General features: G+C 41.9%; 1 protein-coding gene across 1 annotated transcript in view; it reads right to left on the bottom strand.

Moving 5' to 3' along the window:
- Positions 1-11,988, bottom strand: part of ANKS6 (ankyrin repeat and sterile alpha motif domain containing 6) — a 41,955-nt gene extending 29,967 nt beyond the window's left edge. The window contains exons 1-3 of the mRNA XM_074146618.1: positions 11,642-11,988; positions 8,015-8,514; positions 3,444-3,488 (exon numbers count right to left, since the gene is read on the bottom strand). Of these exons, the coding sequence (XP_074002719.1) occupies positions 3,444-3,488; positions 8,015-8,514; positions 11,642-11,988 (892 nt within the window). The remainder of the gene's footprint in view (positions 1-3,443; positions 3,489-8,014; positions 8,515-11,641) is intronic.
- Between the last annotated feature and the right edge of the window lie 4,019 nt (positions 11,989-16,007).

Here is a 16,007-nt window from a genome sequence, read left to right as displayed (position 1 = left end):
AAAAGTGCTTAGCTGCTGAATTAGTATGTATTTTCATTTGCTGACATTGGTCTACATTTAGTGGAATTAAAAGAGTAAAAATACTAGAGCAACTGCAACACTAATGCTAAATATCTGTACTCATCTTTGGTCTTTTAGTTGATCAGTGCATCTTCCCAGACTACACAAAATTGTGGCACAAGCAAGAGGCATCGTTTTCCCTTATTTTTCCCTACCTGTACACTTACAGTACAATGCCACTACAAGTACTATTTTCTGAAAGTAACGCTTAAGCTATAAAGGCTGTAGAAACTGCAGTGCATCCCACATGTGAAGACACAAGTAGGGAATATTTCTATTGAATTGTCATAAAATGATATCGTGCAAGGAAAACTGGTGATGCTGAGACACCATGATATGCCCTTCAGCAGGGTGAAGATCCCTGTTGCATTTCCATAGGCTGAAATCACAGAGAGTAAAAATTTTAGAATTAGAGATTGGGTACAAAGGCACTCTGAAAGGTTGTGGTGGCTATCCTTGCCTTAAGCAAATAGAACAATACCCTATGTTGCACTGACTCATAAGCTCCTCTTAAAAAGGTGGTTCATGGATTCTAAAAACTTCTACTGATACAATTCTACAACCTCCCAAGGAATTAATCTATTCCAGTGCTCAACTTTCTTATATTCAGAAGGTTTTTTTTAACTCTGCCTCCAATATTTAAACTAAATCTCCAAAGCAAACCTTCCCTTCTCCTTGCTCAAGAGTAATTGTTCCTGTCATCCTTCTAGTTCTTTAAAAGTGAACCTAATGTTCAAGTTTCCATATAAAGAGGCTGGTAGCCACTGAGTTCTTGTCTAGATTACGAAAAGCAGTATAAAATATGCTACGGAACATATTTTAACCAGATTGTTGCTTTTTTCCAAATCTCAATAAAGGTAGGAACAAGTACTGTTTAAAAATGTGTGAGGTAGTCAGGGTCATCTTAAACAGAGGACTTAAGCTCACCTAGCTCCCTTACTTTTTTGATGACATATGGCAGGCAAAAGCAGGGAAGAAGCTGAGAGGAAAGAAAAAACAGAGATCTCTGTGAACGAATATTTAACACTGTAGGAACAGAGGCAAGAAGTAAATCACCAACTCCCATGCAAATAGGGAAATTCTCACCTTTAAAAAAAACTTCAGATGGTAAACTGTTTCATGACATGAGCTGCCTTCAACTCAATCACAAGCATGAACATTTTCCTTGGAAAGTCAGTCAGAATCCCAGACACCCCCTGCAGGCACTTGAATGCGCTCACTGAAACTAACACACACCCGCGCAACTCAGCTAATATCTTGGAACAGGAAAGATACAAAAGCACAGAACTACTTCTTTTATGTCCCAATTAAGCAAAAGACAGCAGGTGGCTTTTTTTTAACACAGACCCGCATCACAGACTTTGTTAAACAGAAACCCTGGAACCTACAGAGACTCCAGAACTGACTTTGAACTCTGGCCTGCACACTTCTTGAACTACTGAGTTGTTTTTTTTACAGTGCTGCCACCCACAGCAAAGCATTTCAGAAAAAACCAAAAGGAATATGCTGACTGGTATTCATTTGCCCCCCCCGGCCCCAAGACTCATTCTGACCCAGCACTAATGTTTATAAATCTCAAACTAAAAGTCACAGAGGTAGAAGAAGGGCAGCTGAACTCCCTAAAATCTAACAGACCTGAGGCCTCACTAGGAAGAGGCCTTGGTGGCTGTCATGGTTTAACCCCAGCCAGCAACTAAGCACCACAGAACCGCTCGCTCACTCCCCCCACAGTGGGATGGGGGAGAGAATCAGAAAAGTGAGAAAACTTGTAGGTTGAGATAAAGACAGTTTAGTAAGTAAAGCAAAAGCTGTGCACACAAGCAAAGAAAAACAAGGAATTCATTCACTGCTTCCCATCAGCTGGCAGGCGTTCAGCCATTTCCAGGGCTCCATCACATGTAACTGTTACTTGGGAAGACAAACACCATAACTCCAAACGTCCCCCCCTTCCTTCCTCTTCCCCCAGCTTTATATACTGAGCCTGATGTCACACGGTATGGAATATCCCTTTGGTCAGTTGGGGTCAGCTGTCCCAGCTATGTCCCCTTCCAGCTTCTTGGGTAGGGCAGTAAGAGAAGCTGAAAAGTCCTTGACTGCTTAGAAACAACTAGAATATCAGTGTGTTATCAACACTATTCTCATTCTAAATCTGAACACTAAGGCCAGGCTTGACCATTTAAAACACACCTCTAACTTTTCAATAGGAATGCAGTAAGACTCAGAAGATAATTGTCAATTTAAAGATGCATTGCTGAAATCCATTTGGACTGATATTGGGAAAAAATGGTATTTTCCTCCACAAAAAACACTTAGTCCCAAGCAAGGGCAGGTTGACTGGAGAAGAAACAAACCTCTTAGGTTTCATGGGACACCTCTCATGACTTCAATGGACATAAGATTTAATCTTACATGAGGATGACATCTTTCAATATTTGAAAAAAAAAAAAAGAAAAAGATCTATCAGGAACTTTACTACTGAGTGACTATTTTTTCCTGATTGTCTATATAGCTAGGACTGCTGGAAATAGGCTAAAGATACTATCATATAGCTGAAAACATATTTAAATGGAAAAATACCAATTATATGAGCAGTAATAAGATACAGTTCAAGTACTGAATCTCTCTAACCTGTCAAAGAGATAGCAAACAGTGCAGAGTTTTCTGACCAGCAACATTATCAGGAACCTCAGCAGAAAGTGATTAGTCTTGTTTTCCGTGCCAAAGCCATCAGATAGCAAGCCTCAAGCCAAATTAATCTTTTCCGCACTTTTTCCTATGCTAGAAGATCCAGGAAAATAGGTAACCAGAAAGCATCCTGCCATCCACTGCAGGTGCAACCCATCAGAGCCTGGATGAAATTTAGATCAACAAGATGGCATTGGCTCTGTTTGCCATGGAAAAGTTTTAGCAGTTGTGTGCTCATGAAAGTCACTCTTGCTCATGAAAGAACATGCAAGATCTGAGACATTTACTCTTTTCTTGAAGCATCTTTAAAGAGCAATTACAATGCTAATACGGAGTAGAGGCCAGCATATTTTTGGCACTAATTACCACTTTTATTTTCATACTTCCAGTTTACCAAGAAGGAAAAAAAAAATCATAGTAAATGTAGCATGGCCTTGGAATCACTGGAACTACTAAATCACACCACTTTGGCATGAAGGGCACAAACAGGAGTTCAAAAAGATTTTCTTATATTGGAAATTAAGAGAAATAAATATAAACTACAGAAATAAATGTATTATTACAATGAAAAGAAAAATAAGGAAAAAATCATAGTCGTGTGTAAAAATAGAACATGTGTCAGCTTCCCATGTTAACAAACAAACATGCTCTGAAGTTACAAGAACCAGACATGGTGGAAGAGTCCTAACAGTACTTACCCAATTTCAAAGCATGAAAGACATCAGGCTGCATCTTTTCTGTATCTGGGAGAAATATAAATATTTCTATTACCGATCACTAAAAAAGAAAAAATGTCTAGTAAAATTTTTGTAGCAAAAGCTATTAAAAATGTACATAAAGGTACTATAAAACATATGTTTAGACACACATTTAATATGAACAAACAAAGCACTGATAACCTTTTTATTCCTTTTGGGAGGAATAACTCACCTGTATGGTTCTCTGTGCAGAGTTAAAGCTACAAACTATAATAAAGCACCAGTACCGGCTTTTGCCTTTCAACTTCCATTCTGTATCATATCAGGAAATTGTATTTGAAAACTTCTGTCTTTCCTGCCTGGAAGACTAAAATATCAATTAAAGAACCACAGTACCATTCTGGGGTCTGGTGTAATCCTCTGTACAACAGCAAACACTCAAATAGTACAGGATTATTTTGAAAGGTGACTCAAAATGAGTTTTACAAGATGTCCCATTTTTATTTCCTCTTCAGTATTGCCAGGTTAATTTGTGAAGGTCACAAAAATAACATGGATGATTTAACTACACAGCTTGCAATTTGTGCATTAACAGATATCCTTCAGCTCCTAGATCATCATCCTCATAGTAAGAACTGTAATTATTACGAATTTTAGTATTTTGAGTGAAGGATCTTTCCTTCGACACGCCTTCAAAGTGCTTTGAAACTGCTGACACTATGTAACATGAGGAAAAATAGTGACATATTTTGCATCTTCTACTCAAGCCAGAAAAATATATCCTCCTCCATCTTCCAAAGCATTACTGACACTACAGAACCGATGAGGTAAAAGGATTTTAAGGAAAACAAGGGGTCGTTGAGAGATTTCTTGAGCCCGATTCTGCCATTTTCATGATAACAGAGAAAAGGTTAATGTCCATAGCTTGACTCCAAAGGAAGCAATTTAAAAATGCTGAACAAAAGCAATTGCTAGGAAGACCCAAAGAACATGAGAAACTCTTATTTTAAGACTGGGTAAAAGAGCTGTGGGTCCTCTATCTTCTCCTGGTTCAGAAACTGATCTTACAGAAGCAATTCTGTATGATCTCACCATTGGAAATTCAAAAGACTAGTTTAGAAAAGGACCAGACTCTGTACTTGGCATGTGAAAAGCTTGGAACAGAGGCAGCCTCAGGGAGCAGGAGACCACATGAAGATGCCAGAAGGAAGAACTACCATGCGAGTAAGCTGAAGCAAGGACAAGGACAGAATACAGGCAACACCCAAGCCATTTCAGATTGTTCTGAATTTGTTACTGAAAACAGCCCTGAGAAGAGAGTTGCTTTCTTTTGGGAGGCAATTCACCCTATCTATGGCAACGGATCGAAGACAAGTTCCTTTTCTACAGGAAGGACACAAACCTGTTGGAACGGGTCCAGCAGAGGGCCATGAAGATGATCAGAGGGCTGCAGCACTTATGCTATGAGGACAGGCTGAGACAGTTGGGATTGCTCAGCCTGGAGAACAGAAGGCTCCAGGGAGACCTTAGAACAGCCTTCCAGTACACAAAGGGGGTCTACAGGAGAAATGTATCAGGCAGTGGAGCGATAGGATGAGGGGTAATGGGTTTAAACTGAAAGAGGGTAGATTTAGATAAGATATTAGGAAGAAATTCTTTCCTTTGAGGGTGGTGAGGCACTGGAACAGGTTGCCCAAGGAAGTTGTGGATGCCCCATCCCTGAAAGTGTTCAAGACCAGGCTAGATGGGATTTGAGCAACCTAGTCTAGCGGGTGGTGTCCCTGCCCAGGGTAGGGGGGGTTGAAACTCAAGGATCTTTAAGGTCCCTTCCAACCCAAACCACGCTATGATTCTACTGCCTTCTTTTCTTCATCTTTTTTTCTTCCCAGGATACACAAGACTCCAGTGCTAGGAGGAGACTGAAGCCATGGCCAAAAAGCAATGCAGAGATTTGTGTGGAGGCTCAACATTTTTACCCCTCTCTCTCTGCCCCAACTAGTTACTACCCTTCTACTGATGGAAACTCCCCCTCAGCAGAGGTGACAGGAACACTCACCTGCTTTAACACAAGTCCGCTCTACTAACTGAAACAGACTTCTTAAATACTTTTAAGTCATATGGCTACAGAAGTCTTTCAAGACTCATCAGGCCAACATATGTTCTGTATGTGCCAACACATGGGCAAGGTGTAAAGCGCCACACTAGTGAATCCCCCAAATGTCTGTATTTCTTTGTGTTCTGTAACCAACTGATGTCTATTCCTCAGAGACTGGTCATGAGCAAATGTCTACAGTAAGCCGGTTCTGTCTGGTAGTATGGCTGTGTGAACGCCCTAGCTCCAACTTAACCTATGAGTCAATATCGGACTAAGTTAACAACTACTCCAAAGTAGAAAGAAATGTCTGGTTTTTTGTCCTTGGTTCCTAAAGTACAAAGGAAGCTTGACCTGCAGGAATGACACCAAATTTAAACAAAAATTATCAATTGGGGGATTGCAGACATATCCACACAGCAATGTAATACAGACATAATTAGGTAAGATTTAATTAAGGCTATTTGGGTATCACAAGTGGCAGAGAGCTTAGAGTGGACTATCCTGTCCTATACTAGTAGGGTAGGATAGTCCACTCTGCAACCATGGGCGGATGAGTGGTAGCACCTGGAAAAGGTTCTTTCTAGGGCTAGCCACATCCTTAGACTTCATAGCAAGTACTCCAAAGCAGAAAAATCCAGATGCAGCTCTTCCAAACCCTCTTGTTAAGCACCTCCCAGCACTGGTCTGCATCATAAAGCACAATACCTTGAAAAGTGTCCCCAAACAGCCCATACAGAATAAGCTCTCGGTCTCTGAAATGACTTATGGACATTCAAATGTCCAAACCAAACTGTCTGATTTCAGGAACAGATTTAATGCATTTCTGTTAGCATAAACAAACTTCTGGAGAAGGAAAAAGAAGCAAATTCACAATTCATTAACAAAACTAACATAAGACATCAATAACTTTACTTTATAGAACCAGCTAAAAAGAAAAGCCAATTTGGAAAAATATGCGGGAGAGGTATCTGCAGTAAATGAACAATTTTTTAAAACTAGATTCATTAATATTTCAAACTGGCAGGTAACAGCAAGTGGGTTTAACCGTTATCTTCAATAAAAATAAAAATCCTAGGAAATTACACGTAAAAACTGACAACAGAATACAAATTTGCTTAGTATTTAGAAGCAAACTTGGGAAATTACTGGTTAAGACACCAAATATACTATTCTGTCCTTTTGGTTGAGTGTGTAGTACTGGATATACTGGTTAAGACTGAAGGAGAAATTTTGTAGTCTAAGTTTGCTCACACCTTCCTAAGCCTTCAGATCACCTAGTTAAGATACTACCTCTCTCTATAAAATCTTGGATTTCTTACATCCTTCTACACTCACGGCTAAAGCTACATGACCATCACACATTATTTAATTACACGGTGACAAAATATTTCTTTATCAATTCTCTTGTCTCATTCACTGCTCATAATGAATGCATTACAGGGAAAAATTAAAAACCATAAAACCAGCATTTCTTAACTTCATTTTACTTGAGATTTGCGTTGAAATAATGTTATTTTAATCTAGTTTTGTACATACAAGACACAGCATGTGTGCCTATCTGCATGTGTGTGCACTCACACAGAGGCATATTCACATCTGAAGCGAGGAGGTTGCTTACAAATTTTATGAAGTCCTGAAGTTAAATAAGTATTCCCCTCTCCTGCAAGGAACAGAAAAGTAGGGGACATGTTGACTTGTTATTCATCCACATTAATAGTTGGTTTTCTTAGAATACACAGTCCACTATCAAAGGCCCCTGAGAAGGTTTCATATATTCAGAGAGTGCTAGAAGAAACTGTTAGGTTAACCTCATCTAGTTTTCTGCGTATCACAGGCCTTGCATGCGACACCCACTGAAGACGATCCAATGGTGAGGTTTAGAAAGGCATTTAATCTTGATTCAACCATTAGATTCAACTTTAAACTCACAGGTTTTTTCTTTGGCTGCCATATAAAAAGGTCATCCAGTATTGGACTTCCTTTATTAATCACACTTCTTAACCACCTCCTCATGAAACCAGACAGATAACTTCTTCAGTCTCTCCTTACAAGACAGGTTTTCTTGATTTTGTATCTTTTAGGTTTTCTTTTGAGTCTGCAACATCCTTTCTTTGATACCCTGTTCCATTTCTGATGTGCCTTCTTTAGCGCCATTTCAAGTAGGCCTTTGTAATTTTCTTCCTAAATGAGCACCCCTATCGTGTTTTAAACACAAAAAACCAATTAAAACATTAAAATATATTAAAATATTTCACATTATTCTTATTGCAGGACAGGAATCTCCTCACGCTAAAGTGGAGGAAATCTGCTGAAGTTGGGCATTCCTGCCTCAGCCAAGGTAGCTGTACCTACTCCAACATTTTCAAGAGAGTCTCGTTACAAATTATAAAGAACATTGTGTACATGCAAGATAACCCTTCAATTTCTAAACATGCAATCAAAACTTCAAGTGAAACAAAAAACTAATGCTCCATACCTGCCTGGGGTCTGATTGTCGTGAGAGATTCCAGGTAGTCCTTCATATCTTTGTGTTTGAAGCCAACAGAGATTTCAAAAGGTGTTTTATGTAGTACGTTCAGATGATCAGGATTAGCACCTTTCTCCATGAGCTGCTGTGCCAAGCTTACCTTTCCACTAACAGCTGCCAGCATTAAAGGACTCCAGCCCATAGTCTTCACAGTGTAATTACAATCAGCTCCCCAGTCTAGTAACAGATGTACCACTGCCTCGTGTCCATGCTGAGCAGCTGCCATTAATGGAGTGATATCAGGAAGGTCGTCTCTGCTGCTGTTAAGTACATTTGTGCTAAAATGGTCATAATTGTCTACAAAAGCTCCAGATTCCAGCAACAATTTCACCATGCTGACATGGCCGCCTCTTGAGGCCATTGTAAGGACACTGGCTCCTAACTTATTCTGTGCGTTGAGGTCAGCACCGTTCTCCAGCAAGATATGAGCCACACTTAGATGTCCAAACCTAGAGAGAAAGAGATAAGGAGGAGAACTAACACCTTGGATGGCAGAGGCTTCTCAAAGAAAACTGATGTATGCTGAACACAGAAAATTTTTTTTACCAAGTTGGCCTATTGACTAATACACTACGTAGCACCATGCACACACCACTGAATGTGACCGTGGTAACTTTACTGCAGCAAGCAATCAACAGTTGAGGACTGTAAATTAAACCATTCCACATATACCAGTGACCATGCTCATAAACCAGGCACCTATTTAAGAGGATGTTCTGGTCAAGGCAGCAACACGCTAGCCCCATTTTCAACTGTATGAGATCAACATGTAACTTCCATAAACCACAGAGTCGCTTTCATCCTCTTTATTTCCAGGCCTGCATCACATTCAGGAATCAAAGCCAGTTTGTTTGTAGAGATCTTAATTAAGTACCCTCTGAGCTGAATGAGTAAAAACTTCAAAAAGTCAATGCTAAATTAAAAAAAATCCACAAATCACTTAATCAACTGGATAGCCAGCCTGTATTTGCATCATCCCTTGCTTTCCAGTTGTGAACCATCAACAAACCTCCACAATGGAAGAAGGCTCAGAGAAAACAGACACATGCCAATGAAGCTCAGGGAAGAACATAGCGAGTGGCCACAGCTGTTGTAAAAAAAGCTGAATGTCTCTCAACACAAAGGGGGTGGCTTTTGTTTCAGAGGAACAGGTCTATCAGCAGCATGGGACAACTGGCTGTGGGAATGACCTTTCTCAAAACAATCAATAGAAAATACTATCTTCCTGAGTCGGACAGACCAGCATGGGGGAAATGTCTACACAGTTCAGCCCAACAGAGAGCACCAAAACTGAGCAACTAACAAAACAAATTTGGAAGAGAGAGAGGGCCTTGAGCTGGCTTCCAGTGACACGTTGCTTCCCGGCAATTGGGAACGCCCAGCATCATAATATTGAACACACAGGGATGGTGATGGGCATGCTGTTTGTCTTGTGGTTCAACTGTAGGCTGCAGTTCCTATCTTAGGATCGTGTTATGATTTCAGGAGACTACTGTATCACTAGGCTAAATCAAATTCCTGTGTAACACCAAATATCTTCCAATAAGGAAACTTTGTATTAAAGCATTAAACCCTTCTTGTGTGGAATATCTAACTCTTGACACCAGTAATCCAGCTTTAACACAACCTGACTATCAGAGGTTCTGGTAGTTTGTCAGTAAGCAAAAGAGACAATCATGCATATCATACACCCAAACAGCTAGTAAACCATGAGAAAACGGAAGCCCTTTACCGTTTCTCAGCTCAGGAATGCCACATTTTAATAAATATAAAACACTGACAAGATGTGTACTTTGTGCTCTTCTTGTAGATATCATGCATTTCTATATGCTTGAGCAGTGTTTAACACAATCAAGCTTTGATCCTGCAAGCAGCCTTCGTACACTGCAGCAAAGCAAATATTAATCGAGGAAATCCCGAAGAATGCTACTAACCACTAACAGCAGACCGGAGACCAAAACTGCCTAGTTTCCTTTCAGCAAGTACATAGTTGCAGAAGGAAGCCTCCAGGGCCTGTCTAGTCCCCAGGTCTATCCTCATAGCCTTCACTGCGTCACCTCAGTAGAGCCTGCAACCACTGTACACATGATTAATTTTATGCATATATGCTATCTCCTGTCCAATTTCAACAGGACTAACCACAGCCAGAAAATTAAACATGTACATCATTGGAAACCTGCGTTTGTACAAACACTATGTTTCCTTTTTGGTTATCCATTGAAAAGGAAGAAGAACATGCTCTTCCACTTTGAGTTTTTTCGGCAGGTTTCAATGATTCCTACAGTACTTTTCAAATGGCTGCAAGTCATTTCTTTAAAACAGTGAGAGAGTCATAGTGATTTGAGTTTATTGTTTTTAGAGAATAAGCGTACGGTTTTCATTAAGGGAAAAAAATATCTAAGAATGTTCCTGCAACTTTTTTCCTTTTTTTAACCTTCAAAAATAACAGAATTGTTGAACCTTGTCTTCCTTGTTCTTATTGGGAAACCAGCTGTGTGACTCATTCTTTAGGAACTTTCTACGGGCTTTAATTGAAAAGAGCAATGTTGACTTTGAAACAGACTCTTTTCTTCCAAGTATTTTAATCTGTCATGAAACAAAAAAAAAACTGAACCCAAAAAACATTTATCCTCTCAATTAAACATTCTATTATTACAGAAAAAGACTCCCCTCCAACGTGTCTGTAAACCCACAGGGTACTTGTATATGTAAAGATAAGCGCAAACGCGAGCATTAGCAACACAGGAACCTCCCACAACCCAGCACCGGGTTACACGAAGCACAGCGTCACCGATGCAGAAAGCAATCCAGTTTTGTCATTAAAAACCTCAGCAATGGCTTTCCACATCCTCCAGCAAGCCGCTTGGGAAAATATGGAAAAGCCAAGCAAAAGGAAATTATTTCTACTCGCTTCAGTATGTTTTATGTCAGAGGCGAATTTTCAACAGGTAGATAATACAGATACACATCAAAAAAAAATTTTAAAAAAGACACAAAATGAAGTAAGGGTGTGCACGTATCTTATTGCCACAGAGGGAAAGACGGGAGCAGGGTTTTCATGGTTCAGGTTACCTCCAACTGCGATTCTGCACTGATTTTTACCCAAGAAATAACGTGTACAGCTTCAATCACTGCATCCTTAAGGCGGAAAGGTAAAAACCAATCTCCCCAGTGTCACACTTACCCAAATTTAAACCCGTCAGCCCCTGCTCACCCACCCCCCCGGAAAGCAACAGGTGAATCCCCACCGGGATAACCGCACCAAGCCACGACCCACCGCGGCCTACAACATGGCGCCACCCCACGCGCTCTCACGCACGCTGACTCGCCTGCAACCCGCCCCCCGGCGCTCTCGGGCGCCCTCCCCCGGCCTGGGGAGCGGCACTTGGAGGGCGAAGGGGCCGAGCGCCGGCGGGAGCCCCGGGGCGGGGAAGGGAGGGCCGCAGAGACTGTCGGCGGCCCTCCCTTCCCCGCCCCGGGGCTGCCGCTGGCGCGCCCTGCCGCTGACTAGGCCGATGCCCCGCGGCGAGGCGAGATGGCGGCCAGAGACCCCGATCGCCCCCGCCCTGCCCTTACCTGGCCGCCTGCATGAGGGGACTCCATCCGTAATGGTTCCTGCTCTGTACCGAGGCCCCCTTCCGCAGCAGGAACCGCACCAGCTGCTCGTGTCCCCCCGCCGCGGCGAACTGCAGCCCGGTGTTGCCGGCCTCGTCGGTGCAGTCCACGGGCACAGCGGGGGCCGGCGGGGCGGAGGCTTCGCCGCGGGGCTCCGGCACCGCCGCCTCCTCGGTACCGCAGGAGGAAGGGGCCGCCGGGTCTCCGCTGCCGGGCAGCCCCAAGAGACGCCGGGCGGTTTCGCAGTCGCCTTGCTCGCAGGCGCGGAGGAAGAGCTGGACCTGGGGGGGAACCCCGCACTCCCCCATGGGCAGCGCCGGCCAGCCCCGAGCAGCTCGGCCGCCCGCCGCCACCACCGCCCCCGCCGCCGGTGGCTCGGCGGCCGCCGGGAAGGCAGCGGGGAGGAGGGGACTCCGCCGGCGGGAGGAGGCCGGCCGAGGGCGGCCGCAGCGCCCCGGCCGCTCTCGCCCGGCGGGGAGGGGAAGGCGGGCCGGGCCGCGATGCGATCCTCGGAGCCGGCGAGGAGCTTCCCCGCCTGGCCCGGGGGCCTGGGCGCCTCTCCCCGCCGGGCCGGCCTCCCCTGCCCCCGCCGGTGTCCGCCCTCCTCGCCTTGGATCACCGCGTCTCCTGCCCCTTCCCTTGGCTATAGGGCTTATTCACTTTCACCCGACACAACAATCCCTTTTTTTCTGCTTTGTAATGTGATTTCTACTGCCTGGCGCGGTCCCTCTGTCAGCCCCACTTCACTTACATGATACTTTGGCGTTTACTTGCACCTTCCTACTTTCGCTGTTCCCTCAGCTCCAAACTGATCTCTTCCTTCGCTGAGATACAGGATTCACAGTTGAGTCATTCTCAAAAAACACACATATATTTTCTGCCCCTCAATAATGCTGATCAGCTAGCCTTTCTTTTCAAAGAGTTTTAGCGTAAAATTCTGATTTGTTGTGGCATTTCTAAGTATTTTCTCTTTAGCCTCAGCCTCCCAGGTAACCTGAAATCTTTTCCCGGTTATATTGATTTATGAAGTGAGAAGAAGGAAAAAAAAAAAAAAGCACTGACGAAATAAGCCTTCAACTGCAGTTGACCAGTCACTTAAGGATATTTTGTTGTATCTCTATAAGTTTAGGCAGGTTTTACTGCAGTGGTGGAAGGTTTGGAGATGAGAGGACGAGGAGAGGTTTGGGGGAGTGTAGTGAAACCGCCAAATGCCACTAAAATGAAGCCATCCCCTGGTTTTAGGCAGTGGCATCTGTATCTTCCAAGTTATATGTCTTTCTGCCTCTGGTCCACTTGCAAATCCAAATTGCCAGATCATCATGGCAAAGGGCCAAACGCGTTACACTTGGAGAAAGACTGGCAAACAAGAGTCCTGGCTGTGTTTATGGCCGCTTAAACCAGTCCTCTGGGAAAGTATCATTCACAGCAAGGAAAAAAATTACACTTTTGCAAACTTATCATTACAGAAAGAATGGGACAAATACCTAGACAGGGTAAATACTCAGTGATGCTCCCTCCATTCTAGATACCATGTGTTAACGCCAGTAACATATGTAAATATTAAACATATGGACTTATGTTAAATAAGTTTCTTAGGCGTAAAGGTGCTTAGAGTGGTCATCATCAGAGGCGAGATACATGGCTAGGGTAGACTTTTGGTCTAGCCAGTAGAACCATTCTTACGTTATGATAGTATGAGGAGCTTGCCATTATCAATAAAGCTGGATAGTCCAATTCCTTCTGCAAGATTTCAGAGCTTGGAAGAAGGGAATGGCAAGAGTGATTAATGCAATACATTATTCATGATTCAAGAAAACTGGGTCATATTTACCATATGAAAGTGCATCCTTGGATATAGTCAAATTAGTGACAGAATCACTCCAGTTTATCTTTGAGATAAGCTACTGAACATGTTGATCATACAAATTTATGTTATGTAGCTGATGATTACACTGTCAAATTCTACTAATGGTTTGAAACTCCAGACAAAGATATCATGAATGTAATTAGGAATGTAACAGCAAAATATGCAACTCTTATTTTAAGAGACTCAGAACTAAGCAGTAAGAAACTGGGGGGTTTTGGTTTTGTTGGGGTTTACAAAATGAGAGGAAATTATTTGTGCTAAATTCTGCTGCTGCCATCTGACGGTCATTTCTGTCTTCAGTCAGCATCCTTGGCATTTATACAGATATGATCATTCAGTGATTTATGTCACTGATAGAGAATCAAAATATCATGAGGCAAGGGAAAAATAATCAGATCTCTTCTGAAATGAACGCAGTGCTATAGAATATTCTCATGGTGATGCATGAGCACCAAGCTCCCTGGAAAATATAGGACTTGATTTCTTCACCAAGGAAGGAACAACCTAAACCTTTCAAATTGTTCATTAGGGTAAGAGGATGGAGAAAGCTTAGTTTGGAAGATAGTTAAGGAAAAAAAAACCCCAAGATTCTCAAGTGCAGATTGTGCATTAGTCGTTCGAAAGGTTATTCCAAAATGCATCTGTTTTGTCCAGTCAGTGAAAAATGCATTGCTTTTGAGAAGAAATTCCTTCACATCACCAATGTGCTAATTTGTATAGGCCAGTGTTGGACTGCTTGAGGTTAAAATAATTTAAAATGACAGAGAAAACCTGATGAATGAAAAAAATTACTTTAGACTAAAGGAGATTTGAAAAGTGCAAGGAACAGAACAGGCCCGCCAAAAAAAACATAACAGATAAGGCAAGAGCAAACATGTGAGGCTAGCATTTGTGCAACTTAGAAGTCTCCACTGCAAATGATACCAAAGCACCAGCAGGGAGAAAAATGGGCCAATGTAAGCTTTATTAAAGCTACTCATAATACAAGGCAACATAAAGGAGATAAACTTAGAGCCATCATTCTGCAAGAGACAGAACCCGTCATTCCCAAAACAAAGCCTAGGAAACCACTAGGGCATGTAAGGTACCTGTAGAGCTAGTAAAGTAAGTATAATATGGCAAACGTGCAGTGATATAGAACTACAAATTGGCCAGGTAACATGACAAAAAATTCTGTTGCTCTTCCAGCAGTAATAGGATGTAATACATTTGGACATATCCTCATACCATGACGCACAAGCCAATTTCTACCTCATAAATAATTCAGGGTCATATAATATGAAAGACTATAAAGTTACCATCATAATCAAAAGCATCTCAGAAAGGGAAAAATGCAAGTAGTCAGGCAACTTGTTCCAAAGAAATCCAGAAAACTAGAGATAGTTGACTCAGTCATAATCTTCATTATGAAAGTCTGGGCATGGTGGCATCTAAAATCCCCAAATACGATGGCATTATTTTCATGGCAATTCAAAGAATAAAAGGCTTAGTTTCTACTGTAAAACCTTACTGATATGAATCACAAGAAAGTCACACTTCTGAGAAAAAGAAAACTGAAAGTTTTAGCTGTGTTTTATGTGAAGACTCTTATCTCCATCTTAAAGAAAAACATAGACACATACATTTAGACATACTATCAGTGAAAAGTAGGTGTTTCTCTGGTATCATCAGACTCATATGTTAACTTTGGTCCTTTCAGACACACAAACATAAATAAATTTGAAAAATGACACAAAAAAAAAAAAAAGTGGTGGCAAGTACCTACAGTATAGGATGACTAAGATTCATTCCACCACACACTATCCCCTTGAGTTTTTGGTTCAGAATTTTAATCATGGCCTATGTAGCAGGCCTCCACTTTGTCTGCTATAGCCAGCTGCTATAACTTTGTGATGAAATTACTTCATTTATATGTTTCTGAATATGCCACAATTCTGATCAAACTTTCAAAAATTATTTGCGTATTACCGAATATGAAATATTCAGTATTTCAATTCACCGTGTCTGCACCAGAACAGATGAAAAATCAGTCAGGTTTCCGATATAACAGTCCTCAACCAGACCCTTCAGCAACACATCACATCATACCATATTCCACACACAAAACTATTTTCCAGTAGTTCTCGGCAGCTAAGCTTGCTAGCCATGGCTTCCTTTATGTACGATATCTCTTCTACTGCCTGCAATTCATGCTTGCTGTTTAACTAAAGAGAAAATTTGTATATCAACAATACATACCTATAGCAAGCAAATAGACCAACTGATGCCTCTGGCAGTCATGTTGTTACTACCTTTAAGCTATACCGGCTTGCATATGACCTTTTGAACAAGGTATTTTGTATGTGTGTGTATGTCTCTATGTACATATATGTAGACATATATAAGTACATATGCACATACATGTCTTACAGAGACCTGCAAACTGGTACAGGTTGGGTCTCACCCCAGTAATCCACAGAC

Source organism: Numenius arquata, chromosome 4 (genome assembly GCF_964106895.1).
Source record: "Numenius arquata chromosome 4, bNumArq3.hap1.1, whole genome shotgun sequence".
NCBI lineage: Eukaryota > Metazoa > Chordata > Aves > Charadriiformes > Scolopacidae > Numenius > Numenius arquata.
Note: the sequence above shows the minus strand (reverse complement) of the source record. Positions and strands in the feature narration are given on the sequence as shown.